General features: G+C 43.3%; 1 protein-coding gene across 9 annotated transcripts in view; it reads left to right on the plus strand.

Moving 5' to 3' along the window:
- Positions 1-27,242, plus strand: part of RAD51B (RAD51 paralog B) — a 720,881-nt gene that overhangs the window by 447,702 nt on the left and 245,937 nt on the right. For all 9 annotated transcript variants that reach the window (XR_009500950.1, XR_009500951.1, XR_009500945.1 and 6 more), the window contains one exon: positions 10,201-10,297. Coding sequence is in view for 1 of the 9 variants with exons in the window: in XM_059914493.1 (XP_059770476.1) it covers positions 10,201-10,297 (97 nt within the window). In the remaining 8 variants the exon portion in view is untranslated. The remainder of the gene's footprint in view (positions 1-10,200; positions 10,298-27,242) is intronic.

Below are 27,242 nucleotides of genomic sequence, written 5' to 3' on the forward strand. Positions count from 1 at the left end.
TTGTCCCAATTACAGAGTTGAAGAAAGGCAGAGAGAGATTAAGTATCCTACCTGATGAAACTATCCAGCCAGTAGGTGGTAGAACTGAGATAGAAACACAGGAGGTTTGACTGCAGAGCCCACCCTTCTAACACACAACAGGTGCCTCAGTTATTTTTCAGCTTCCCTCACTACGTAGTTAGGGTCAGCTAAGACCGTTCTGTGAACAAACTCTGAAAAATATGAAGTATCATACTCGTGGAAAATGGCATGATCGTTCTTGTTAATGACGTCAGATGAGAGGTGAACATGATGATAGGTGAACAACTGAAAGTGAGGAAGGAAGGATTTCAGGATGGCACTCACGTGATATTGGGCAAGTTTAGCAGCACATGTGCCTCACCATCCTCTGTAGCAACTCGGAGGTCTGACACCACCTCACATTTCCTCTTGGGTCGGTGCTCCAGGTGGCCAGTCCCAAGCCACCAGAGTGGGTATTGGAGACTGCAAACCTATTTGTCATCTGGCACTGAGTGTGATCTGCCCCTGGCCAGGGTATCTGTTTTATGGGCCTATAGCCTGTGATCGGTAGTTGGCTTGTTAGTGGCCATGATGGGAGACCTCCACTCCAAGGGCATTGCCATGGAAGGAAGTCCGTTCCTACTCACCATGTAAATATTTAGCCGTTTTAATGTATTTGTTCTGGGCCTATTCTTCTTGTGTCTCTCCTATGTTGACTCTGTTTAATCGAAGTTGATTATTGTTTGCTTTTATTGATATCATGTATTTAAGTATAGACCTAGACAACATTGCTTCAGCTCCCAACCTCCCCCCACCTTTTGTTTTTAAATAACACCTTACACAATATCCCTTCCTTGAGGACGTCAAATAAATAGTTTTGTTCAAAAGCATATCTGATGAGGCTGCTGCCTTGGAAATTTGTTCCTAGGCAGACCTTTTGACCTCCTTTTGAACAGATAGTGAGTGACCTTTGCTCCCATTTTATGCCACAGATTCACTCTGGAGATAGAGTTGAATGCACACATCCAGTGACTGAGTTTGGAGAGCCCTTGGTTAGGCTGCCATTTGCCTCCGTGAAATAGAGAAACAAGGAGTCAGACCACTGTTGGCGCATCCCCCTTTGGAGGTTTCTCAGAGGCCCCTCTGGGCTTCAGCTCCGCCCTCCTGTGAGCCACTAACAGTGTGGTGGGGCTGGAGAGTAGCCAGGTCGGTGTTTATCAGGCTGGACTCCCCCAAGAACCATATTTTCAGATTCCCAGGGAGCAAGTGACTCAACAGAAGTGTTTTCTTGGTCTCGAATGAGTCTAAGGAGGGGAAATCAGTTAATAGCAGCCGTCTGTGATGGACAGATCACAAAGCTGTGTCTTTCTAATCCTCTTTGCAAATCAAAGGGAGGGGAATCCCCAGAGGCCAGGCGTACACGTGAATAGAAAGCACCACCAAGTAACAAAAACACCTAAAAAGGTCAGCAGAAACTCAGGGGGTTGCTGGAAATTCACCTCCCCTGCCTTTTTGTGGGGCTCAGTGGGCAGTAAGGGTGTGGGCGAAGACAACCAAACAAACTGTACACAGAAGCCACTAGGCCACGGGAAAGGTACAGTGCAGTGAAGGGTGGTAGGAACGTTTCTTCCATGTCCGTGAACCTCAGAGTCATCTGACAATTGGCCTTGTTCTTTTCCAAGCCCTGGCTGACCAGAGACTTTTTTGTCCCCGTGCTAACTGCAGAACTGCCCACAGTTGGAGTATGCACCATTTGAAGCCACTGTGAGTGCACGGTCGCAGTTCACCAGTGGTGCGTGTTGTTTCCTGCAGTGGGCCTCACATCACTGACAGGATGCCGCCGAGGTTGGGTTGAAGGTGGAAACAGCACACCAGCCTGCTGTTTGTGGCCCCATTACAGCTGTCGCCCCATCTGAGGCCCGGAACCAACACGTGTTAACCTCAGCCCCACTGGGGCCAGTGGAACAGCGAGCCGACAGTGGAACCTGAGCGCTTCACGCCTACATCTACGGCACAATAGCTGCTGGCCCAGGGTTTCCACTACATCCTCTTGCATGCGTACCCCGGGAGAAGTAGGCCAAGGAGAAAGCCACCCTGTGGTGCCGCGCTGTTTGCTTGTGTGTTTCTTTTGGCCAAAATGGCAGACACAGTTCTACCTCAATGCATTGTCTCTAAACGGTGGCCGAGGCAATGGCTACAATGAGGTGGAAGCAGTATTATTATCCATCCCTTTGTGATTGAGTGAGTGTGTATTTGTGCAAAGCCGAGGAGATTCTTTTCTCTTCCTCCATCTATGTTGCCTCATACTGGGCCAATATCTTCTTTAAGGACTCTCCTACTAGCTTTACCTGTGAATTTCACAATGAAATCTACAACAGAGGTTTGTTTCTTCAGGTCTGTTATAAGAGGTGTGGATTTTATCAAGATTGAAAGTATCCTCACCATAAACACAAAATTATTTAAAGTTATCTCCCTTATTCTTTTTTCCCCTCCTATCTTCCTCAGGCACTGCCAATTGGTTCTATGTAGGATGGATTTCCTAAGGTTGGACATGATGAGAATCAATGATAGTGGTGGAATTTTAAGTACAACACTAATACTAACGTGGTTTGAAACATTTTTCATAGAGGGCTGCTACCTTTATGGTCATAATACACTCATTTTCTTCATGTCTTTTATGGACTCACTCTTAGGTACGGAGAGGTTAGGAGCCTTTCCCAAAATTGCACAGCAGGTTAGTGACAGAGCCAGAAATAAAAGGCAGGCTTCCTAACTTCCACAATAATGTTTTCTTCAAGCCAAATTGAAGTTTGGTCCTTTTACCACAAATATTTCGAAAGGAAAATCCCCCATAGCCTTTCAGATTTTCCCAGAAAACAGTTGTCACGCAGACCTTCAAGATGGCAATAGCAGGCTGGAATACTAAACCCCTATCAGTTCTTTATTCTAGAGCTGACAGTTGATATTCTCTGGGCTGAAGCTAAAGAAAAACGGTTTTTTTTTTCATAATGGAATGATTTATAATTTTCCAGAGCTTGGCAAAACTAAGCCAGTGAATAGGAAAACCAGATTTGTGATACTCAGACTCCAAAATATTTGGTCTGACTTTTCCTCAAATATTGGATATTTCCTTTCAAAGCTGGAAGTGACCGGAAGGGAGGAGGTGGGGAATAGTCAGGGGAGAGGTGTGAGTCTGCGAGTATAGCTGTCTACACCTGCTTTTGGGGGGGAGTTACCCTGTTCCCACACTGCACCCAGAGCACCCCTCTCGCTCTTCTTGGCCTTCTACCTCTGCCTCTCGCCCTCGCCTGTTTTCTTCTCCCCATCCCCCATTTCCCTCCGACTCCCGCTCCCGGCTCCTATTCAGCAGATGGGTTGGGGCAGACACCGTCATGGTTGGGAAGCATGAGGAGAGGATGGTGAAAACCACTCCAGGGCCTTTCTCTCAAGCCTTGGTGATGAAAGGACTCAATGAACCTTACCAATTTCTCACAGGAAAATTCCGGCCTCTGTCTCCTTAAGAGCAAGACATTCAGTAACCCTTAACCGAACCAGGATTAAAACTCAGAATTTCTGACTTATTCAAGGCCTGTGTTTAGATAGAAAGGCTCCATCCCTGTCGTACCTGGCAATTAGGATCATTTTAGATACCAAAAGTAACATTTTAAAAAAGTGTACCTTAAGCAGATAGATCGTTTTTTTTATACTGAAATAATATTGGTATAAAAATAAGATCTTACGGAAAAATCCAAACAAACTTTTTGGCCAACCCAATAATAATAACTATGCCTTCAAAACCTATGAAAAGCAGAGCCCTGTCATATTGTTTTTTTTCGTATTTGGAGAAAGGTTTGGTTACAGTCACTTTATTTTTTTTCATTGAAGTGTAGTTGATTTACAATATTGTGTTAGTTTCAGGTGTACAGCAAAGCGTTATACATCTATATATGTGCATACATGTATATTCTTTTACAAAAAGTTCTGTTCCATTACAGTTCAGAGCCCTGTCAATCTGAGAGTGCTAGATTTGACAGCAGGTAGGCAGTTTGTGGGCAGAGGCAGCCCTGAGGTCTCTCTCTGTCACTCAACTTTCTCTGCCTGGCCAGGTTATCCAGTGGGCTGCCTGTTTCCTTGGGAGCTGTGAGTATCAGGACAATCACCGCACCTACCCCTTCAGGCCTAGTTAAAGTGGTCTTGAGACTTCTCTGATTCTCTGTGTTAGGCTGTAGCAGGTTTCTAGCAGGGAATGGGCGGGAGGGAGGAGAAAGCAGACGTCCTTCTGGGCATAAAAATGCCCCCGAGATGCCTGAGGTTGCCTCATGATTCCTCTAGCCCAGGAATCCTTAAACTCTGTCGCACCAAGAACATGAAGAGCTTTAGTTTTCAAGCCTCCTATGGGTTTCGGAAGTGACAAGCCACATGCATCTGAAGCCACCGAAAGCCACTAAAAAGACTGGCAGAATTCAGCTAGGATTGCCTCAAATGCTTGACACTTTCATAGAAGCTGAAGCTACTTGGTTTATGGTTATTTATTAACGTCAGAGTATGAAAGGACTCTTGTCACAAGATTGGGCTTATTACAATGTAGCATTTTCATAATCTTTTAATGTATTTCTAGGTGTTAGATCCCTTTGTTCGTTACTTATATTAGATTGAGTTCTGGAGACCAGGGCATCAAGGCCTGGACCTGCCCGTGGCTCTGGGCAGAGAGTTCCTGGCTCTCCTTTCCTCTGCCCAGTGCTGTCTTAGGAGGGAGAGTGGGCAGGGAGGCCTGCAGACCCCCTTTCTTATCTAGACTATTAATCTCAGGCAGATGACTCTAGTTCACTCCCTGGAAAGCGGGGATTATAAAATTTACCTCTCATCTGCCCCCACAGAAAGCTGAATGAGGGCATGTGCCATATTCTTAGGTCCTTAAAAGAATCTGACTTATAAATATTGAGTTATTGTTTTGTTGACCATGAATCTCTCTTCTGCTGACCGAACAGGGCCAGATATCCCATTCCAACTTATTCTATTCCTGATTGACCACAAACTCCCTCTTTGTCACCTCCCAAGGGTCAAATAAAAGGAGGCTCTTTATCAAAAGCTGGACCCTTAGGCCTGACAGTTCCCCACTTTGATTTCTCCAGGGCTGTCCCACTTTCTCTTCTCTCCACCATTTTCCACTGGGCTGGAATATACTAAGTGGCTGCTCATGGAGCTCCCAACAGAGATTCTTCTTTAATACTTCAATGTAGGGTAGATCAGACTAGACGCATACAGAGACCCCTTAAGGCAGGATTTACTTTGGACCAGGAGCAGGAGGCATGCATGGGGTGTGGGTATAGCCTAAATTAGTCTGGTCCTAGAGTAGCTGAAGAAAGATGTGCCAGCTGAAGGCAGGTGGTCCACAATGGACACAGAGATTAGTGGAGAGTCAGGCTCAATTGGTCAGTGGACTCCAGCTCACCAGTCCCCTGACCCTGGAGGCTGACACTTCTTCCGACCAGTGTATTCTGCTCCTTCCCCCTTAACCTCTAGCTATTTGCTTTCGGAAGCTGCCTTTTTGATACTTAGTGGAAAAGAGTCATATGTTTTTGTTTGTTTGTGTGTTGGCTAGGTTTTCATCCCCAGGACCTTCTGCCTTCTGACCAAAATGACATTCATTCCCAACCATCTGCCTTACTAGTTCTTCTGGTCTTTAACTGCTTCCTGTTTTCCCATCTCCTCTCTAGCTTATAAGAGAAGCCCTGCTCTCTCTGAAGGCAGGGCCTATTAGGTTATTTATGAATCTGTACTCTGAAGTTTCTTCTTCTTTGAGAGCTTCATTGTTCCCTTGAACTGAGCTTAGGTGTTGAACTACAGTACACAGAAGGGTCGAGTAGGATGCATTTAGGGAAGTTGAATGATGCAAGGGAAACTTAGAACCCAGGGGCAAACTTAGGATTCCCCCCCCCCATTTTGCCTTGGAAGGGGAGCACTAAAAATGAGACTCAAGGTATATGTGACATGATATGAGGAGTCATTTCCTATTCATGTGTACCTGAAGCATCCTACAACCTGCCAGCTTTGCAAGGAAGCCCTGGGAGTAAGTGGTCTCCCCATATACAAAGTTGCATACAAAGCCCAATGTAGAGGGCTGCCTGTTTCCCCTCAGTAGGTAGATGGTCTTCTCTTGCCTGAAGAGTAAACTAAGCTGAATTCCATTTTCTCCTGGCTTCAGATGTAAAGATGTAATCACTACCATCAAAAAAACAAAAGCAAAATTTCCCTAGTCCAAGAATCTCACTCCAGCCTTTGGATTTGAAATTGATGGTAGTAGCAGGAAGGGGGATGGGGTGTGTTGTATGTTTTTTTAAAAATGGGATTTATTTATTTATTTATTTATGTATTTATGGCTGTATTGGGTCTTCGTTTCTGTGCGAGGGCTTTCTCTAGTTGCGGCAAGCGGGGACCACTCTTCATTGCGGTGTGCGGGCCTCTCACTATCGCGGCCTCTCTTGTTGTGGAGCACAGGCTCCAGATGCGCAGGCTCGGTAATTGTGGCTCACAGGCCTAGTTGCTCCGCAGCATGTGGGATCTTCCCAAACCAGGGCTCGAACCCGTGTCCCCTGCATTGGCAGGCAGATTCTCAACCACTGCGCCACCAGGGAAGCCCCTGTATGTTTTTAATAAGTCATACTTTTAGAGAAATGGCAAAAATAGCATGCACTTTCAATTAAATTTTTATGCGTTTTGAGCATATCACCGGCAAATATTTGTTCTTTGTCATCAGTGTACTATATGTTGTACAAAAGGGAATCAGGCATGGGTTTTCTTTCTAAACAAGCAAGGTGTAAAATCAGCAACGACAATGATGGAGGTTAACATTTAAGCATTTCCCATTGGCCAGGCACTATGCTCAGGACTTTATATGCTTTATCCAGTTTAATCCTCAAAACCCTGTGAGTTAAGAATTATACCCAGAGAAGCAGCCGCATAGCACAGGGAGATCAGCTCCGTGCTTTGTGACCACCTAGAGGGGTGCGATGGGGAGGGTGGGAGGGAGGGAGATGCATGAGGGAAGAGAAATGGGAACATATTGTATATGTATAACTGATTCACTTTGTTATAAAGCAGAAGCTAACACACCATTGTAAGGCAATTATACTTCAATAAAGATGTTTAAAAAAAAAAAAAAAAAAAAAAGAATTATACCCAGAGAGTTGTGAAACTTGCTCAACATCACATAGTTAGTAAGTGGTGGAACCCAGGATCTGAACTCATGTTTGTTTGACTCCAAAGCCCTCAGCCTAATCATTGTGCACACTGCTCTTGCACAAATTTAGTACCAAGTGTCGGAAGCCTTCATCTTTCCAGTGGAGCAAAGCAGCCCGAAAGACCCTCTAAAGTGTCAGTCAGAACTCATTTTCAGAAAGCAGATAGCGTTAAGACTCTGTTTATAACGTGTAATAGTATTTGATAAGTTATTTTAGGAGTGTAGTTTTCACGTCTCCAGTTTGCCTCAGAGGACAACACATCTATAGGCTTCTGCCCAAGTCATGATTATTTGTAATCAATGCTATTTGGAAATATTTCCATTTTATCATTTTGCTGACCACAGATTTAGAAAATCACAACAATTCAGCAAGAGCAACCCCCTGAGTTTGGTTGCTATGTATCCCTTCAGCAATTTGGCTTTCAGACTCAATAAAAAGGGAGTGGATTATTAGCAAAACCACTTAGGAGCTTGTTCTTTTGCCATTGGAGAGTGCAAATGGTTTCTTCTCCATCTACTCTTGCAATTGGAAGTGGCACTGGGGGTGGGTATCTTTGGAGGCACATCTGTAGTTTGGTTTTAGGCTCAGCAGGGTATCATCTTATTAGCTATGTACAATAAAGCCATCATCTCAGTATAAGTTTCCATTGTAGGACCAGGGAAATAACAATACAATTGAGAAAAATTGGTCTGAATATCTTAGTAAATGTCTTATCTTTTAACTTGCAAGTTTCTAGAGAAGGCACACAGAGCCTTCACCTCTTTATTTTCCCCTGTGTACATGGTGACATGCTTTGCATGGTTGGTATTCAATAATTATTTTTCTCATTACTGTTACTATATCACTAGTGTTCTCGTCATTTTCACCAAACCACCTTTTAGAAGAATTCCCCCCAAAATAGAGCTTACATGTCTAGATCTCCTGAAGCTTCACTTTTTTTTTTTTTTTAAACTATGACAGATACATTATTTTCTTCACTGGTAGAAAAATCACGTGGTATTCTCAAAACAATGCCGGTTTCTTACTGGCCTTGCTTTAAATAATTACTATCGTTTTCTTACTGAGATTTTTACACAAATTCTTTGCAACTAAGTAAAGCTTAGGAAGGACTAAGACCGGTGGAAATGATCAGGTACTGAAGTATATCCTGATGTAGAAAATTGTGATTTCATGTTCTGTTGTTAGATCCAATTATCTGAAGCATGTGGTATATACTTTATTAGTAATTTATTAACCTATATAACATTCTTCTGAAGGAAATAATAGCAACAACAATGGCTTACATTTACTGGATATTTATCACGTGCCAGACACTATATTAAATACCTTACATTGATTATCTCATTCAATTCTCATAACAGTTCTATAAGATAGGTGTTATTTTACCTATGAATAGATGAAGCTCAAAGATTCAAGTAACTTTCCCAAAGTTCACAGTGTCACAGTCAGAATTTGAACCCAGTTTTATTGAACTCCAAAGCCTGTACCCTATATAATAAAGAGGAAAATGAACATAATTCCTTATTCTGGCTCCTGAATATGAGTATTTATTTCTTAAAAGAGCAGGCTATTATTTGGCCATTTCCAGCCATTTTAATTGAAAGACTTATCATATGTGATTCTTACCAGTCCAGATGAAAATGAGCAATACAAAAGAATAGGAAGGATAGGATTAGCAAATACTCAGTGGAATACTGCAATATCCGGTCATCACTGCAGAGTAGCTGGGGATTCACACGAGCCTAGTTGACACACAAAGACCTTGGACAGGCTGTCTTTGTTAATAGAGTACTTCATTTCTTTACCTGACCCTGCCATCGTGCTCCCCTCTCAGCCCCCAATTAAGCTGCCATTGGCATAGGATTTATAACGTGTCATTGGTCCATTCAAGAGACAGTGACAGAGGTGTGGCTGAAAAGCTGGACAATAAAGAATGGAGACAATTTCCATTTCTGCTCCAATCAGGGTGGCAGCAAAACCACAGCTGACCCTTGGGACAGACCACGACGATTTGGCTAGTTGCATATTCCAGGTACCAAATGCCTAGTTTTTCAGAAGTTACGTTTCCTCTGAGGTACCAAGATGGTTCACCAAGATGCCCACGATGGGAACACCTCAAATCTTGGGAAATGATTGTGACGTTAGTCTTGCTGCAGTTTTCCAGGAGAGAATCTGTGTTTTGTTCTTCCTTTAGGTTTCTAAACAATAGAGTAAATTTTATAAATGAGGATTTTTAAGGAAAAGAATAATTTCTTGATGGAACCACATGTAAAAATATTGTGTGGAAATAAATCATGTGGATTAGGTAATTTTACAGTCCTTTCTAGGAACGTTAAATGTTATGAACTTTATTTTGTATAGGTTGGATTCTATTAATTTGTGTTTTAAATACATAGTGAGACTTTGGAATTCTTTTGTTAGAATTCGACTTACTGAAAAGAAGAAGAGTGCTATTCCTTTAGAGATGAATTTTATTCTAATTTCACAAATTTGGAAATAAAATTCTGACTTTCTAGTTAACAAGGGAAGAAGCCCCAGGCATCCAGATGTTAAATTATTGCTTTTCTTCGGTGCTAGTCATATTGTATGTTGTGAATATAATTTAAAAATGATAAAATGTGCACGTATTCATCTTAATTCTCTGGTTGGCCTTCTATTATTCAGGTAATATGGCGACACTTCTCTGTCCCAATTTACTCAACATTTACAAAGAATTGATTAGTGGTTTAAGCTCTGAAAAAAGTCAGTCTGTTTCCTCGGTCTTCTGTGATTTGAGTGACCTAGAGGCTTTGCCAGATAGTTCTGGCCTAAAGATAAAACTGATGAAAGTCAGAGCTGGGGTTTTCCTACCTGCGTACTTATCAGTCTTCCCCTAAACCACAGCCTTTTGATAGCTCTAATAATTAATTTGGTCTTCTCTCTTCTCCCTTCCCTCCGCCTTCTCCTTGTCTGTTCACAGGTTATCTTGACGAATCAAATTACAACCCATCTGAGTGGAGCCCTAGCTTCTCAGGCAGACCTGGTGTCTCCAGCTGATGATTTGTCCCTGTCTGAAGGTAAGGGATCTGTCTTAGAGGGGCTGAAACTTGACACTGACATACAGCTCCGCCACCGCCTCTCTGCCTTCTGCTGAGAACTGAGACACACAGCTAACAGGCCCTGGCCAGTGAACCCAGCCGGAGCCTGGTGATATAGGCTTGGCCACCTTTCCTGGCATCTGATCCCTTATATTTGGAGAGTGTGTTTGCTCTGTCTCTATAAGTGAGCTTCCTTTCTCACCTGAGTGAATCATCTTCACAGGCGTCTATCACCTCCACCGAAGGCTCGTCACTCCTCTGTAGGTTCTTTTGGGTCCCTCAGTATGAGAGCTGGTGAACTGCTAAATGACTTTGTTTTTGAGACTGATGCGGAAATGTTGGCTTTACCCATGGTCCCACAGCAATTTAACATTTTGTTTGTGCTGGGTACTTTTGGACTGGCTAAAAGTGTACACCAGGATCATGTACTGGAGATGTGGCGTTCCCAATCAGCTTTACAGAAGGATTAAGAAAAACTAGCCACGTTGGTAAATCTGCAAAATTTTCTCCACCCTCCCATGCTAGCAAAGGTCAGACTGGCTCTGGTTTATGTAGCTAGGGGAATTACACCACTGAGCCAGTGGGTGGTTTCTAGTTTTACTGAAAGTTCTTACTTGACATTTCTGAGTTCTGGTAGTTGTAGTCTGATTTCTTTCAGGGCAGAATGCTGTGGGCCTGGGTGGATGAGCATAGCTGTTCCAGGCCCCTCTGCACTTTCCATTTTCTGAGAGTTATTCGTGATGGAATATATGTGACCTCTAGGGCTAGCAAGGCTCCTAACTGCCCAGGTGGTTTTCCATGGATTGGCCTTGGTTTATGGTCTCAAAAATTGCAAGGAGCACATCCCTGCTTCTCAGCAGTGTTTTTCAGAGTGAACACGAATTACTTATTTATAACAACTGTAGAGTGCTCTGTGTACCCTATTTCCACACTCAGTGATGCATTGTCTTTCCCGCTGAAAAGCTGAATCGTCAATTTTCGTTCCCTCCAGACACTTCTTTCATCATCAAGTCTACTTGGTTGTCCTTTCCAAATATATCTGTCCCCTCTTTTTTGTAAGTTGTATTGTGATCAGCTGACTTATTAAAAACTCACACTTGGATTATGTTAATACATTCCAAAATGGCCTTCCCAACTCCAGCCTCTACCACGTGCATCTTACACTACCAAATTAAACTTCCGCATTTCTGGCTTCACTGTGTCACTGTGTCACTCTCCTACTCAGGAATCTTGAAATTGTTTTAGCCCATTTCCTGAGAATGGGCAAAAATCAACAAGCTGATTTTAAAATATTCAGGAATTTGTGGCTTGTTAGCTTGCAGTCAACCAGGGTGGAAGTATTTACACCATGGAAATCAGCAAATGCTGAAAATCAGGGTTTTTTTCTTTTCTCTTGTGTGGATCAGTTTCCCCAAAAATACGCTAGATTAAGTTGATGCTTCTTAACTCTTTGTCCTTTCTTTCCTCTTCACCCTCTGTGAAACTCCTCCAGCAAGTATGCTGACCTTCTGCCTGCTCTCCTGAGCCCTGGCTCCGTGCCTCTGCAGACAGCTCACCCTGTTAGAACAGCATTTCCCTTTTTCACTCCTACCTCTTCTTTTCTTCCCAAATCCCCCCACTCCTTCGAGGTTTATTTAAAGACCACCTCTTCACGTATGGACACCAAGGGGGGAAAATGGTGGTGGGGGGGTTGGTGGTGTGATGAACTGGGAGATTGGGGTTGACATATATACGCTAATATGTATAAAATGGATAACTAATAAGAACCTGCTGTATAAAAAATAAATAAAATAAAATTCAAAAAACAAAAGACCACCTCTTCCACAAAACCTCCTTGCCTGTTCCAGTCTGCCTTGGTCTCACTCTCTCTTCTTCCTCTGTGGCCCTTCTACCAGATCAGCAATAGACAGAAAAGATTAAAAAAAAAAAAAATTAACTTTTCATGGTTTCCCCACCAGATTAAGGCCACAGACTCTCTTGTATTCTTTTTGTATCCATGTTGTGCCTGAGTGACCAGCAAAGTTCTAGGCACATAGTAGGCAGTAAATAAATGCTGAACCAATACCATAGTAAATGCTTTGTAACAACAGTGAACCATGAGAATCACATAAAGACCTATGAACGTGATTAAAAATTATTATTATAAGTATTACACACATACACATTTATTCAGTTCCAAGGAGGAGACCAGATGAGAATATCTTGTTTCCTTATCTGAAAACCAATAAGTAAGAGTACTTTTCTTTGTCCTGGCTTCCTGGTTTATCTCAAGCAAAGAAGAGGAGCAAAACAGATATAAAGGAAATTGCTTTGTGGCTGCAGTGTAACCGCTTCAAAAAAATGGCAAAGTCCTGTTCATGGCCAAGGGAGAGCTACCAGCTCATCCGTAGACAACTTTTTCTTATTATGAAACCCAAGGGAGAATGGAAGCAGTTGAGTTTTCTAGATCTTTTCCTTCCATAGCTAAGCAGATAAAGAGTCTATAGAATTTTTTTTTCTGAAGCCTATAATGAAATTCCTTACCAGTGAATGAAAAAAAAAATTTTTCTTAGAACACTTATACCTATTCAAATATATTGCAGTGGTTGTTAATGTTGCTATGATTAAAATGTATAAATCTCTCTGTTGTTGTTGTAAGCATGCGTTGTATCATCAGCTTTGCCCTTGTGTTATTAACTCTGTGATCTTGGGCAGCTCTTTTAATCACTTTGGGCCTCAGTTTTTTCTGTTAAAATGACAGATTGGTTGAATATAAGATGGCTGAAGTCTTTTCTAGCTCTAACTCTGTAAGATTGTGATGTGGGTCTGAAGGTCAGGAGCGTTCACTCGGTGATGGGGTTTTAAAATTCTGATTTACAGGGTGGGAAGAGTGACCTTGTCGTCCTAGATTAAACATAATGGAAAGGATCCTCGGAAATCTTAGCACTGATACATCGGCATACCTCTAACAGCCCCCTCTCCCCACACTGCTGTCTCTCTCTCTCTCTCTCTCTGTGAACACTTCTGGGCTTGTCTGTCTGTCTCTTGCTCTCTCTACCTCTCTGCCACACAAACACGTACACGAGAAGTGTGTGCAAGCCGGTGAGAGTGAGAAACACACTGTGATGGGCTGAGCCCAAGGCTCACCCTGTCCTGTAATAGATTTCAGCTGCAAGAGCAGAGGGCATGGCTTAAACAGCGCTCCCTTGAAAACAGTTGCGGGGTGAGAACAAGCGACCGAGAGCAGCCAGTGAGAAAATGATCTGAGTTGACCCGAGAGAAGTACCCAGCAGGGACTGATGCGGGGAAATGAAGTTCCTTCTTCTCTGACTCAGAGCAGGGGATACGAGTGACCTGGCCCAACTGAGAGATCTCTTCCACACCAGCGGATCCTGTACTATTAATATCTGCCAGCTGCAGGCCCAGAGCATCCCCCTGCTGAGATCAAAAGAGTTCCTATCTTAGCTGGAACAAGGTCATCTGCACAGGGCTGTAAAAGCGAGCCCTGGCTGGCTGCGGGGACCTCGACGGGGGAGGAGAAGGCAGGAGATGGGGAGGTGTTCTCTCACGCTCCTTTAATCTCGGCTGACCAGCTGTTGCCCTCCCAGTGTTTGTAAAGTTGAGAGTTCTTTGTTTTTGTGTTGCTGGGGCTTTTTTTCCTTATTAAATTTGTGCCTGGGTTGTTGCTTGGATTATGTAGACCCACGTTCACTGCTAGGGTCCACGGTCTGATTCCCTTTGAGGATTCATTCCCCCAGTGAATTATTCAGCTCCCAGTTGGGAGAGCCAAAGAAGGGAGAAGTGGGTACCAGAGGACTCTCCCGACATTGCTCCTACCCGTAAGCTTTGTGTCCTGGGAAGGCATGAGAGGGCAAATGGAATTTTTCCTATTTAGTTAAAATAACTCCTCATATGTGCAAGTGTGCTTGTCAATTTTCAGCATGCCTTTCACAAGCATTCTTTTCTTCATGTGGGGGAATGGACCGGCTGAGACTTATGCAAATTGACCAAAGTTATATTGTGAACCCAAGGGCAGAAATCAGGATTTTTGACTTTATGATCTACATTGTTCTTGACCAGGCACCGTGAGTCAAACTATTTTCTTCTTCGGTGTTTTGCTCTGTTGACAGAAACTCAGGCATGTAGGTTATTATGAAGTTCAGTATCTGGTTACTTACTAGGTTATTGTGACTGTTCTGTGACCAAGGACATGTTTCTTAGATGCCCTTGACATTTCTTCCTCGTGGTCATCGAAGATGCCAAGGATGATGGGATCTCAGTCATAGAGAACACCTCTTTGCCTCTAGTGATCGGTAGAGAAAGGATCTAACAGTCCAGCTGGCCTAAGACACCAGGTCCTATTCTCAGGTCACCCGGGATTTGAGCAGAAAGGACTGGCTGAGCCCCCGTCCACCCAGGCACAGTTGGTAGGTGAGACTGACGTGCGGTGACAGTGGGCCCTGTGCAAGATCGAAGCTTCGTTCAACCTAGATCATTGGCTATCCTTCCTCAGATAATTTACTGGGATAGCAGGCACTTCAGTGTGGTGACGCGCCCATTTTAGGAGCCTAGGGTGGCACTTAATAGCCTTTTATCTGTAGTAATAGTTTTTGGTAGATAATAGCCTTAAAAAACTAAAAATTAAAAGTGCCTGGATGGGTCAAGGAAAGAACACAAGAGGAAAAAGTAGTATTTGCTAGAACCAAGAATGGTTTCTAGTTTTAGTATCGGAAGCCTTTCTATTCCAGTAGAACTGATGGCTGATTTCATGTGTAAGAGAAGGTATTTTGGGATTCATATTCCCTAACAAACCATCCCTGCAAAAAGCTGGAGTCCATTTGATAGATTATATGCAAGTGCGTGGCTTGTGTCTCTTTTAAAATAAATTCAACAAGCAAGAAGAGCTCAGAATGGATGGGACGAATCAGGGACTCATGGTTGTGAAAGAGGCAGACTTCAAAGCGTGGTATGAATTTTCAAGTTTTATTTCCACTCTTGCTTTCCAGCTGGATCTGCTCTGGATTTACTGCAGGATGTTTGAAAATGTGGCTCCCTGCTAATCTCAGACAGTTGCTATGATCAATGGTTTCTTTCATTTCCGATAAAAAACACTGGTGTTTCTGCTTAAATTGTGTGTACTTTCAGCTTTATTATTATAGTTGTAATTTATTGTCCAGCATTACCCAAATTTGTAATCCATTAACCACAAACTTTGGGGTAGTTTGGTCAAGTTAGCAGGACTCTGTCCACACTTTGGCTCCAAAGCCCTGCATAGCCCAACCTCAAACTAAATGTTCATTGGTTTGGGTAGGACCCTGTGCAAATGAGTGTGGGCGGAGCAGCTGTAAAAATCCACCTCTTGGGGGCATGGTGCAGGTTGGTTATAATTAGTGCTTTGAAAACATGAAATGTCACCATGTGACTTCAAGGTTAATATTAACAATGATGATCAACATTGTGAACATTAGCATTTCCATAGTATTTAAAAATGTCTTAATGTGATGAATCATTTAATCCACCTCAAGCAAGTGAAGCATGAAGGCGAGAAGGGAGTTGCCCAAAGGCCACACAGCAAGTGAGAGGTGGTGGTGCCGGGAACAGAAGCCAGATCCCCTCCCGTGAGATCCTAGATTTGCACACTGCTGCCTCTTAGGAGGGAGTTTGGGATAAAAATACTTGTGTCCTAGTGACCTTTCAGTTTTTGATTCCAAAGCCACAGACACGTATCAACACACACAACTTCACATGCTTCTATTCACAAGGGGATACACACCTACCCGTGCCCCACTCCCCCTAGTATTTAAGAATCCATGGCCCTTAGCTGGGTATATACCACTTCCTGCAACGGTTCAGATGCCATGAAAGGCCTAATTTATAGAAAAAGCGTAGAAGATTGAAATACCACCCAAACCCTGTAGCATTTAGCTAAAGAAAGCCTAAATGTTATGTGAGGTGCGGGCCACTAGAGTTGAGTGGGGAATGGGCACAGCCCACAAACATCTGAAAAGCTGTGGATCTCACAAGGGAGAGGAACTTGTTGAGGATTTTCAGCCCAGAGGCCAGCGGGCAATAGAACCATGGCCAAGGGATCAAAAGGAGAAAGGAACAGTGAAGTCAAGCACCAGGAAGCATTTCTTGGTCAGGAGTTCTGTTTTGCTAGTGAGAGTTCGCCAGAGAGACACATTTGAAGCAGGAGGTGCATTAAGATCAAATGAGATGAGAGCCAGAAGTTTTCTTCGGGAAGCAGTCTTTGAGGCGGTTCGTGGGAGGGCAGGGTTAGCTGTTTTGAAAGTCTTCCCCTCACCCTCAGACCGCTTCACTATTTAGGATTTACTGGCTCATTTCCCAGATCTACACATGTTCCTGTTCACATCTCAGTGTCATGAAGGCAGAAGGGACGAGAACACCAAAGCCAGTTTTGCCAGTTGCTTCAACTACAGAGGTGGCAGGGCTGGAAGCCCAGAGAATGGGATGCCAAGAGGGGGTGTGAACCCGGAGGTCTTCAAATCCAAAGGATTCTCTGAGAAGAGATCCTTGTTTACATCATCGAAGAGAATTCTATACCAAAGATGAGAGGCGTCCAGGTCAGCAATCATAAAGTAAAGAATGGCTGGTTTCTAGGAGTGGCGCCAGGGGATAACTTAGTTTTTGTTGTTATGTGGCAGGAAAGACTTTCAGAATGCATTGGTGATGTTTACTAGGATTTGGGGAGGATTGTAACAAGGTCTGGCAAGGTGGTCTGGCCCAATGACAGTCCAGCTGAGCTCCGACCTAGGTTTGGATGTCTCTGAGGGCTTTGCTTTTCTTCCTTCTTCTGATAAGCCACTCGATAAAACTATATTAAACTGTATTTTATTCAGTCAGACTGACTTTTCCTATGCATTAGCTGCATTCCTGCATATTTCCAACTATTCCTGCATAGTTTTAGAGCTATGGTCCCTCCAAAAAAAAAACTTTTTGGCTAGATGAGGAGACCTTTAAGTGCCTTCCAGCCTGATGATTTCATGAGTTGTGGAGCCTCTACTATATGCATTATGTTAATGTTACCGGAAATCCAGAAATGAGCAAGATATGGTCCCTGCCCTCAAGATATTTACGGTGCAGTTTGAGAATCATTCTAAAGAAGAACAGTATTAGGTAGAATGTGTGCAGTGCTTTAGACAAGTATGGTATGGACCAAAGTCTCTGGGATTCAGGAAGAAGGGAACTTCTCTTTCAGCAAAGGGAGATCTGAAGGGTCCAGGGAGGAAGGTGTAAGAGATAGGCCTTGAGGGATAGATAGGATTTCAATAGGCAGAGGAAAGATCAGGAAATGCTGAGAACTAAGGCATTAAGTTCAAAATAGGCCTTGTCTACCCTTATCTCCTATCTTTATCCTCCTCTTCAAACCTGTTCCAGCTGTACAGCCCACTCCCTTGTTCCTTAGGCTCTGGGCTTTCTGCCTCTGGTCTTTCACACTTGCTCTTCCCACTGACTGGAGCGCTTGTCCAGAACTCCCCTTGACCTGTTGCCTCACTACCTTCAGTCTCACTCAAGTGTCATCTTCTCAGAGAGGTCTTCCGTCACCTCTCTATCTGAGATGAAACCACTACCTCCATCCCAGCCTTCTCTATCCCCTAAGCCTACTTGATTTTCTTCATTGCCCTTATCACTACCTGATCTTATAAGTTTATTTGTTTATGAGTTTATGGTCTGCCTCCTTTGCTTTCATATCATCTTCTCAAGGTCAGGGACTTTGTCTTGATCACCCCTGTATCCCCTAGTTCCTAGAGGGTACTCAGTAAATAACAGGATCTGTGTTGTAGGGGAATGTAGCATATGTTGGGAAGGCAGCAAAGGAGCCCCATTTGCCTGGGGTTTTAGGGTAAATATAGGAGGTCATGCACAATAAATTTGGAAGTAGATCGGGGCCAGACTTTGAATGCCAGACTGAATTAAGGTTTTGTGATAGAATGATCATAATATGTACTCTGAAGGCTGTCGAGATGAGATGTGTAAGATGGCTTAGGGATGGGGATATGGGAGGTAAGGAGACAATGAACTCATCAAATATTTAGGGAAATGGGATACCCATTATGCACCAGGAACTACACTTAGTGCTAAGGATACAGAGATGGAAGAAATGATGTTCTAGATAGAGGATACATCATTACTAAAGATATGGTGGCAAGGGCATGGTCATTTGAAGAACTACCAGTCGTTCCTTATGACTGGGAGTGTAGGGGGCATGTATGGGAATGCAGGGGGTGGGACTTGAGAAGTCAGCAGTGTGGATCATGGACATCTGGCGTGCCATGTTAGGGAGTCGATGATTTTTCCTGAAGCCTCTGTGAGAAGAATGTGAGGATGATCCATTGGTAACATGTCATTTCCTTGATCAACATGATTGATGAGACTTATTCGACTGGCTGAGAGCGTTTCTCCTTCCTCCCTTATAGTTCCATGTGCATCTCTTCCTAAGCCACATGCTCAAAGGTGAATGATCTCCCTAGATAGAGTAGGGCTGTTCTTCAGTCAAGGATATGTGGTGGTAGTGTTTCCCCAACAGAACCCTCATCCCAGTGGTTCTCAAACTTTAGCATGCATCAAAATCACCTGGAGGGGTTATCAATACACACCTTGCTAGGCTCCCGCTCCCAGAGTTTCAGTTAGTCTTGGGAGGGGCCAGAGGATTTGCAATTCTAACAAATTCTCAGGAGTTGTTAATACTGCTGTTCTGGGGACCACACTTTGAGAACCACTCTTTATTCATTGAGTCTCTTGTCCATGTTAGGCATAGGAATACCACCAAGATGAATGTGTCTCCATCTGAGCTCTCAAGGAGGTAATACCCTAAGAGAGGGGATAGGCATGTAGAAGGGATACCATCAGACTCAGGCAGCCACCTGCCTCCATTGGGTCACCAGTGGTGTTTTCTGCAGGCTCTGTCTCATGTCTGGGAGAGAGTATTTACTAGACTGTTTCAGGGCTGTTTTGGTAGCAAGAAACAGAAAGCCACTCAAGTTTGCTTAAAAAAGTCAGGCCTACTTATAACTGTAGCTAACATTTATGGACTGTATATCATGTGCCTGGCATTGTACATCCACTATCACATTTAATACTCACAACAACCCTCTAAGGCAGATGGTAATCATTATCCCATTTTCTAGATGAAGGAACTGAGTCCTAGAAAGCAACACAATTACGGGCAGAGCCAGGATTCCAACCCAGAGAGTCTGGCTCCAGAACTTACATTTTCATCCACTGAGTTCTTTTGTAAGGATAAGTTGGCATTCTCATGGCTTTGTGCAAATAGGAAGTAAAGTACAGCCAGATTACATGGAAATTGGAAAGGTTTAAACTTAGGTCATTCTCTTCATTTTTCTCATATCTGCCTCAGCTTTCCATGGCACTGAATGTTGACCTTATAAGCTGATCGGCCCAATTTACCTTTTCACACTTGCTAATTCCGTGGCTGGGTTATCTTTTGGTCTAATCAGCCAATGCCAAGAAGTCGTATGATAAAAAACCTGGCCAGTACACCTATCCTTTCAGTAGGGTCCATGGATAAGGGGCATTTTCCCCTTATAAGATTCCTTTAGAAGGGTGTACCTATGGAGTGAGTGCCCCACTATAACATCTAGTTAAACAACTGTGTCCAACTGAGCAAGTATTTTTAATTAGTTTGCTAGTAAACACAGAGGTCTGTGTACCTTTGTCAGTCCCTCCAGTCACATCCATTCTCAAAATCTAGATCAAATTTTTGGTATTACCTCCCTATTGCTAGTACGTGCCTTCAAGCCAACATATTATTTTTCTTTAAGTACAAACAGATTATTTTTAAAATTTATTTATTTATTTATTTATGGCTGTGTTGGGTCTTCGTTTCCGTGCGAGGGCTTTCTCTAGTTGTGGCAAGCGGGGGCCACTCTTCATCGCGGTGTGTGGGCCTCTCACTATCGCGGCCTCTCTTGTTGCGGAGCACAGGCTCCAGACGCGCAGGCTTGTGGCTCACGGGCCTAGTTGCTCCGCGGCATGTGGGATCTTCCCAGACCAGGGGTCGAACCCGTGTCCCCTGCATTAGCAGGCAGATTCTCAACCACTGCGCCACCAGGAAAGCCCTGTTTTTCTTTTTAAACATTTGAAAACATTTTATTTCTAGTTCCAGTTCTGGCTCCTCTTTGATCTAATTTTTGTTATGCCCACAGTCAGCCCTAGAGTTTCTCTTCAGAGTGGAGAGAGGTCTCTTCTGTTTATTCAGAATTCACTTCCTACTCTAAACAATTATTATCTGGTGAGATATGAGGCCTAAGCTTACCTGTGTATAAGTCGCCTCCTCTAGAGGGTCATATGGCAGGCCCGTTAGCACAGACTATATGTCTGTCCTGTGGTCAGCCATCATTTACCTCTGCTTAAGAGAAGATAAGGCAGAGAAGCCAAGATGGCAGCTGGTAACTGAAGTGTGTGCAGGAAGAACTCTGTATCTATCAGTTACATCCTCTCCATAATTTACAATATGCTGGAGCAAAACTACTCCCTACCTTCAGGAGAGGGTCTGAGTTTTACGGATGAAATGCAAGTGTGTGTGTGTGTGTGTGTGTGTGTGTGTGTGTGTGTGTGTGTGTGAGGGCTTCTTATGTTTTAATAGAAGACATTGAGGCCTTTTTAGGTTCTGATGTTGATTTTTCTCAGCCATCCTTCTATCTAATAGGCCCATAACAGCAGCTAAGAGAAACTAAGTTTCCCAGGAGTATTACTTCCAGCTATAGAGGATGGATGACACCCCAGGGGGCCAGGCATTAAGGAGACAAACTTTGTTTTGTTTTTAAATATAGTATGCGGGGAGGGATAAATTAGGAATTTGTAGTGTAGTAGTACACACTACTACAGTGTGTACTACTACACACTGTATAGTAGTAGTGTAGTATATACACACTACTATATATAAAATATATAACCGGCAGGGACCTACTGTATAGCACAGGGAACTATACTTACTCAATATTTTGTAATAACCTATAAGGGAAAAGAATCTGAAAAAAATAGATATATATGTATATATAACGGAATCACTTTGCTGTACACCCAAAACTAACACAACATTGTAAATCAACTATACTTCAATAAAAATAAATGAATAAATAAATATAATGTATAGATAAATGAGGCTGGAAAAGCACCAAAATAAATTGTTTCTGAGTTGAGTGACAAGGAGAACATTCCCCCAAGAGACCACTAGACCAGAGATAGAATAGATCATTGACATCTTTAAAGGTAGAGCTCAGGAAACCAACATTAGTGAATAAGTGACTGCCAGAGCCCCAGGTGGGAGCCAAAGCCCAGCCAGGCAGAACCGCCTTTCTCCTTCAGAGACCCAACTGGAACCAAGGGAAATAGCTTGCACTTTGACATGATAGTCCAAAATTAAGGTAAATCAGCAAGAAAATCTTGTCTTAGGGTCGTTACAATGCAAGCTCCCTGAGGAGAGGCATCTGTGTCTCTTTCGTTCACTGCTGGATCTCTAGAGCCAGGAATAGTGCCTGATAATAGTAGTTACTCTTTAAATATTTGATGAACGAATGAGGCACCTACAGCTACAAGAGAGACAATCAAAGAATGATTTAAAGCTTTAGACCTATACTCACCTAAAAGAAGCATGAAACTGCCATTGTGATCTTTCTCACCGATATATCACGTATGCTTTAAAATTCCTACCAAGTGCAGTCAGCCTTAACTATGTGCCTGCACTGACTGTATTGACGAATAACAGTAGGCAGTGCAGGGAAAGTGTCAGAGAGGAAAGAACAGGGGCTCAACAGCTCTGCTTTGGAAAGAGGAATCTCCCACATTCACACAAGAGTGACGAGTGAAGTACTTTAGTCTGATTTACCATAAAGGTGTTTATTAGGACTCTCTACTGGGTCCTGTGCTAGACAGATGGCTAGGGATACAGGGACAGAAGCTAAGGCTCTGCTGTTTGGAAAGCTCACAGTCAGGTGGTTGGGGAATCATGGTGTGTGAGTGTACAGAGTGTGCTATGATGCTCTAGGGTCGGGATTTTGCTGGGGAAGCACATAGGAGCCCTGGTTTGGGGCTGGGAGTGTTCTCAGAAGGCTTTTCAGTGAGGAGACACTTGAGTTGGATCTTGAAGGATCAGTAGCAGTTCCCAAAAGGAGGAAAAGGAGGGGAAGGTGCTCCAGGCCAAGGGAAAAGCCCATGTAATGGACAAGAGGCAGGATACCACAGGAGACCTGTGGGAGGTCTATTATGGCTGGCATGGAAGGGGGTGGTGAGAGGTTGTACGCCCCCTGAAATCTCCTTACAAATGGACATTAGAGAAGCAGTGTGTTTTAACAGTAGATAAAGCACTACACTTGGAATTAGGAGACCTGTGTTCAAGGGCCAGCCCTGCCACAAACCCTCTGTGTTATGTTGAGCAAGTCACTTAACTTCTCAAACTTGAGAATTGGTCTAGTCTTTCAATCGTGCATTCATTCAAAATGGAACATGTATAATATGAAATGCTTGCTGGGGGTTCTGGGGTAACAAGAACAGTATCAGGCTTGGCCTCTGCCCTCTGGAACATAAAGGCTAATTCTCATTTTTGGCAGCCTTATCTGGTTGGAACCCTAGAATTCCTACATACTGTAATGAGCTAAACCTTACGTCTAAACTGGCTGTATGTGTTGTACTACAGTGGATAGAACAGGAAAAGATAAGAAAAATGAGGCCCACACGCATGAAACAGCTAAAGTCACACTACAGCCCAGCACCTAGAGAATTGCCAGGTTGAGGGAGACAGATTTTTTTATGTCAGAGACAATCAAGGAAAGGCGAGATCATTGTGATCTTGTGGTGGCTTGGGCCACCATCTTAAGATATCAGGGCATAAAGACAGTGGACTCCCTGATCAATCTGTCCTGAATCACAGTGTGTGTAGGGCCCTCTATATCAGCCAACAGCCAACCTCCACCATGGGGTTAGACCCACTTGCGAAGTGGTAGGCTGTAAATCAGCCCCACACTTACTGAGAACTTACCAGGCTGGCCAGGGTAGCTTCATGTAGCTTAGCACCTGTGGTGGGTGGCTGTTTTTCTGGGGCAGCTGTTTAATGAGCACCAAATCAGATAAACTGCCCTTGGTTCCTATGTGCTCTCCAGACACAAACAATTGAGCACATCCTGCTGGAATGGTCCTGTTAGGGAACCTGGCTTTCCTGTGCTGATCATCTGGTTTTCCCACCCCTTGGGGCGAGATTTTGGAGAAGCTGTTGAAGCAACTTTGAGCAAGCTGTTAACCCTTTAAAGTTTAGCTCTCTATCACCAAATATATTCAGAAATGGTTTGCAGCCAAAGCCTTACTATCTATGGCAGTTTTAAATAATTATCAAAATCACTACTTAATTCATCTTGCCCTCTACTCAGGGTTGGCTTAGAGAAGTAGGAGGTTACAATTCATGGATCCTTTTCTGGTTTTGTAACCAAGCTACGCTCTCAAGTTGAGGCAATCACCTTGCCCTTCTTAGTTTATCCATTTGTGACCCGGGGTAAAACTGCCCATGCCTCACCTGGTTGCGTTTCAAATTTTGTGAGAAATCTCTTTGCTTCATGAGAATGCACAGATCAGCTGAGACTAGCATGATTGATTCCAGACACGAATTAGAACAAGCCCAAGCTGAACAGCTCTCCCAGGAGAAGTCATTGGTTTGCATGACCCAGTATGGCCTTTGACCAACTGGCATCAGGAACCACGCTGGGCATGGAGGAACTCTAATCTTGATCTTTTGCCTGCCCTACTGATAAACATCCTTGCCATTAAATGTACCTGGAATTTGTGGAAAGTGTGTGTTCGGGAAATCTTTAAAAACACGTTAAGTCAGTAATGCTGTCTCTTTGGGAGGATGTACTTGCACGTCCTTAATGACCCAAATAAGATTCCAGTGGGAAGAGCCTGGCGGAGAAAGAGCGGGAGAGTGTGTGCTGATTTCTGGAGGACAGATGATGGTGTGCCGGGCTGTGGATTTCGCCATCAGGAAAGGAATCTAGAAATGCAAGGAGACTCATGAGAAAGGAGGTGACTTCTGTTGACAGGTCACCATTGTTCAGACTCAGTGGTGATGGGAAAGGAAATCCAGAAACCTACATGACAGCTTCTCTCGGACGGGACGAAAATATTGATTTTTTTTTTTCTAGCTGGAATTTGCCAGGGTCAGTTCACGTCTGGGTTTTCAGCACTTAATACAGGGCCCTTTTGTCTTAGGAGGCGGCTGAACTGGTTTTTCCTGCAGGCAGGTGCACAGAGAGCATTTATTGTAGCCTGAAACGCAAACACCAAGCCCCCAGGCCCTGATCCCCACACTCTCCAGCGTGGCTCAAGGAAGTAAAGTGAACAATGTCTCTTGCAACAGGCAAGCACTGTAAATGCCACTCCTGAATGAAATATTTCTTAAAACGTTGTATCTGTAACTCGATCGTCTCTTAAAACTTAATTGTATGTTAGGGAAAAGGAAGCCATTGGCTCCTCCAGCCGTCCAGGTTGAACGTGAGCGCACAATGGAGCATATCCGATTCACGGCCTGGCGTAGGTAATCAGATGACTATCTCCTGAATTGAATTTACCCTTTTGATACGGAGTCTTTCAGCTGCCTTGTTTCACATCTCCAATTCTGACAAAGCTGTGCGGCCTTTGAGTAATTTCCCTGAAATCTATATGCGGGAAGCCTGTGCTCTTCCGAACACTTTTTGGGATTTGTACCAATTAAATCTGTTTCTGGCACACTTTTAATGGCATACTTTCTCCTGAGTCAACAACCTCTCCAAAATCTGAGGTCATTTGTTTAATTTAAAAGCAAAGGTTATGAAACATCCATTTCAGGCTTCACCAGCCAAGCCCCTGCGGCTTTGAAAGGGGTGAGGAGACAGGGGAAAGTCTAATAAACTGGATTTCTTACACACAAAATAAGTTCATTACCATGTTTCTGTGAAATCGGTATCAAGCGAGGTTTTTCCACACCCTCCCCGCCCACCTTGCTGTCCTTTTGTCTTGAAACACTTCCTCTTCTTCTGGGGCTCTCATGCTTGAGATTGAAGTTCACCCTCATGCTGTTGTTCTTGCAAAACAAACATCTGGAGTGGATTTTTGTCAGCTGGAGTTGAGAGAGAACTGTAAATGATGCAGTGATTTTTTTTCATGCTTATTAAATTTATTTATAGCCAGTCTGAAGCCAGGAAACATGTTTTTAAATGGCTAGAGCCCTTGATAGGAGGTGCTCGAGGAACAGACAGTGGATGGTATTTTTCCCCCTACCATTTTCTAAATAACTCAAGGGTAGAATTACATAATTCGCCATTTGGGTGGTTTTTTTGTTTGTTTGTTTTTTGTTTTTTCCTGAAGAACCCTTCATCAGGACATTTCGTGCATCAGAATTCTTCCATTGTATTAGCCTATCCAATGTGCCATTCTTTCTGTCAGTGAGAGAAAAGAGAATGTAACTGCCAGGGTGTTTCTGAGTAATTACAATCATGGAGAGTGAGTTTCTGGTTATTTGAGACATGAACCAGGGGCACAGGTATTTTCTTTTGCCACAAGAACACAACTTGGATGCTATTCCTACCTTTTCTGCTCACCGCCGTCTAAAATTTTAAAAGCTGCCAAATCTTAAAGAATCTCATTCATTTTCTCATTATTTAAGATAATAAAAGCCTCCATGAGGGGCTTACTAAAATAATTTATGAAATACTTTGCTGTGCCCTTAGACCTTATTAAATCACAATGCCTCGGGGTTTATATAATTATTTAAGAAACAAAACCTTCTAGGCGAGGCAGAGTCAGATGATGATTTTTTGAGGTCCCTTCTAGTTCTGTGATTAGAGATTATTCTTTGATTTCTTTGATTTTCTTTCACTGTCATACAGGAAAAAAAAAAAAAAAAAAGCTGTTTGGGAATAAGGTTTGCTACCCACAGGCATTTTCTTCTCCAGAGAAAAGACTGTTCTGCTTCCTGCCACCCAAGTAAAGCCATCCTCAGCCTGAACAATGGAGCTTAATGTTCTCCATCTTGCTAAGGGTTAGCCTCTGTTGTTAGGAAAGTGAATTGAAACCAAATGCACTTTCTATTGGAAAAGCTGCCATTGATCTCAGCTCACAGACAATATTAAGAGGGGAGGCGCTTATAAGACAGGGAAAAAATCCTCGCCGTTATATCCTGACACCACTTATTTCACTGTGAGGCCTATGAACATATCTTTGAGGCAGCGTCACTCTATTTTATGATGTTCCTGTGCCCCTTGAAGATTGGTGTTCCGCATTTAGTTCTTAGAAACGTTAACAGGTTATTTAGTGAACTGTCTTGCTAATGGACTGGGAAAGCTATTCTTACAGCAAGACCCTTCATTCACTAAGAGGGCATAAGATAGCTCATGTTCTCCACCGAGAAAGGCAGCTCTGTTTCATCTGCCTAATGAGGAAGCTTGCGAGGCACAGCAACCTCATCAAATGTGGTGTCTGCTGCCCACTTTCCAGTTATTGAAGTAGAAGCCAAGTCACTGGCACCGGTACTGGCAGTGAAATGAGCCCCAGAGAGGTCACCGCTCGTCACCAGCATCACGATTCAGGGCTCTGGAGCAGAAGATGGCAGGCCCAAGGGTAAAGAACATTTATTTTCCAATCGGGAGAAAGAAGAATCACAAAGAAGTAGAGAGAGGCAAAGGGCAGAAGATGAATACAGCTGGACATTAAGCAACAGTGTATCTTCCAAGATCATAAAGCCAAATAGTTCCTGCTAGATTTAACTTTTATTATGTTTGGAGATGAAAATCAGAGGGTGGATAAAGGTGCCTGGAGATTTGCTGCTCTAGGCCACTCCATGCTAGGGGCATGGAGTTCTCAGTTTGCTCTTGGAACATTACACAGTATTTTCCTAACAACAACACCAATATTAATAAAGATAGTAATCATTTTTATTAAA

This window comes from Balaenoptera ricei, chromosome 2, assembly GCF_028023285.1.
Source record: "Balaenoptera ricei isolate mBalRic1 chromosome 2, mBalRic1.hap2, whole genome shotgun sequence".
Lineage (NCBI taxonomy): Eukaryota > Metazoa > Chordata > Mammalia > Artiodactyla > Balaenopteridae > Balaenoptera > Balaenoptera ricei.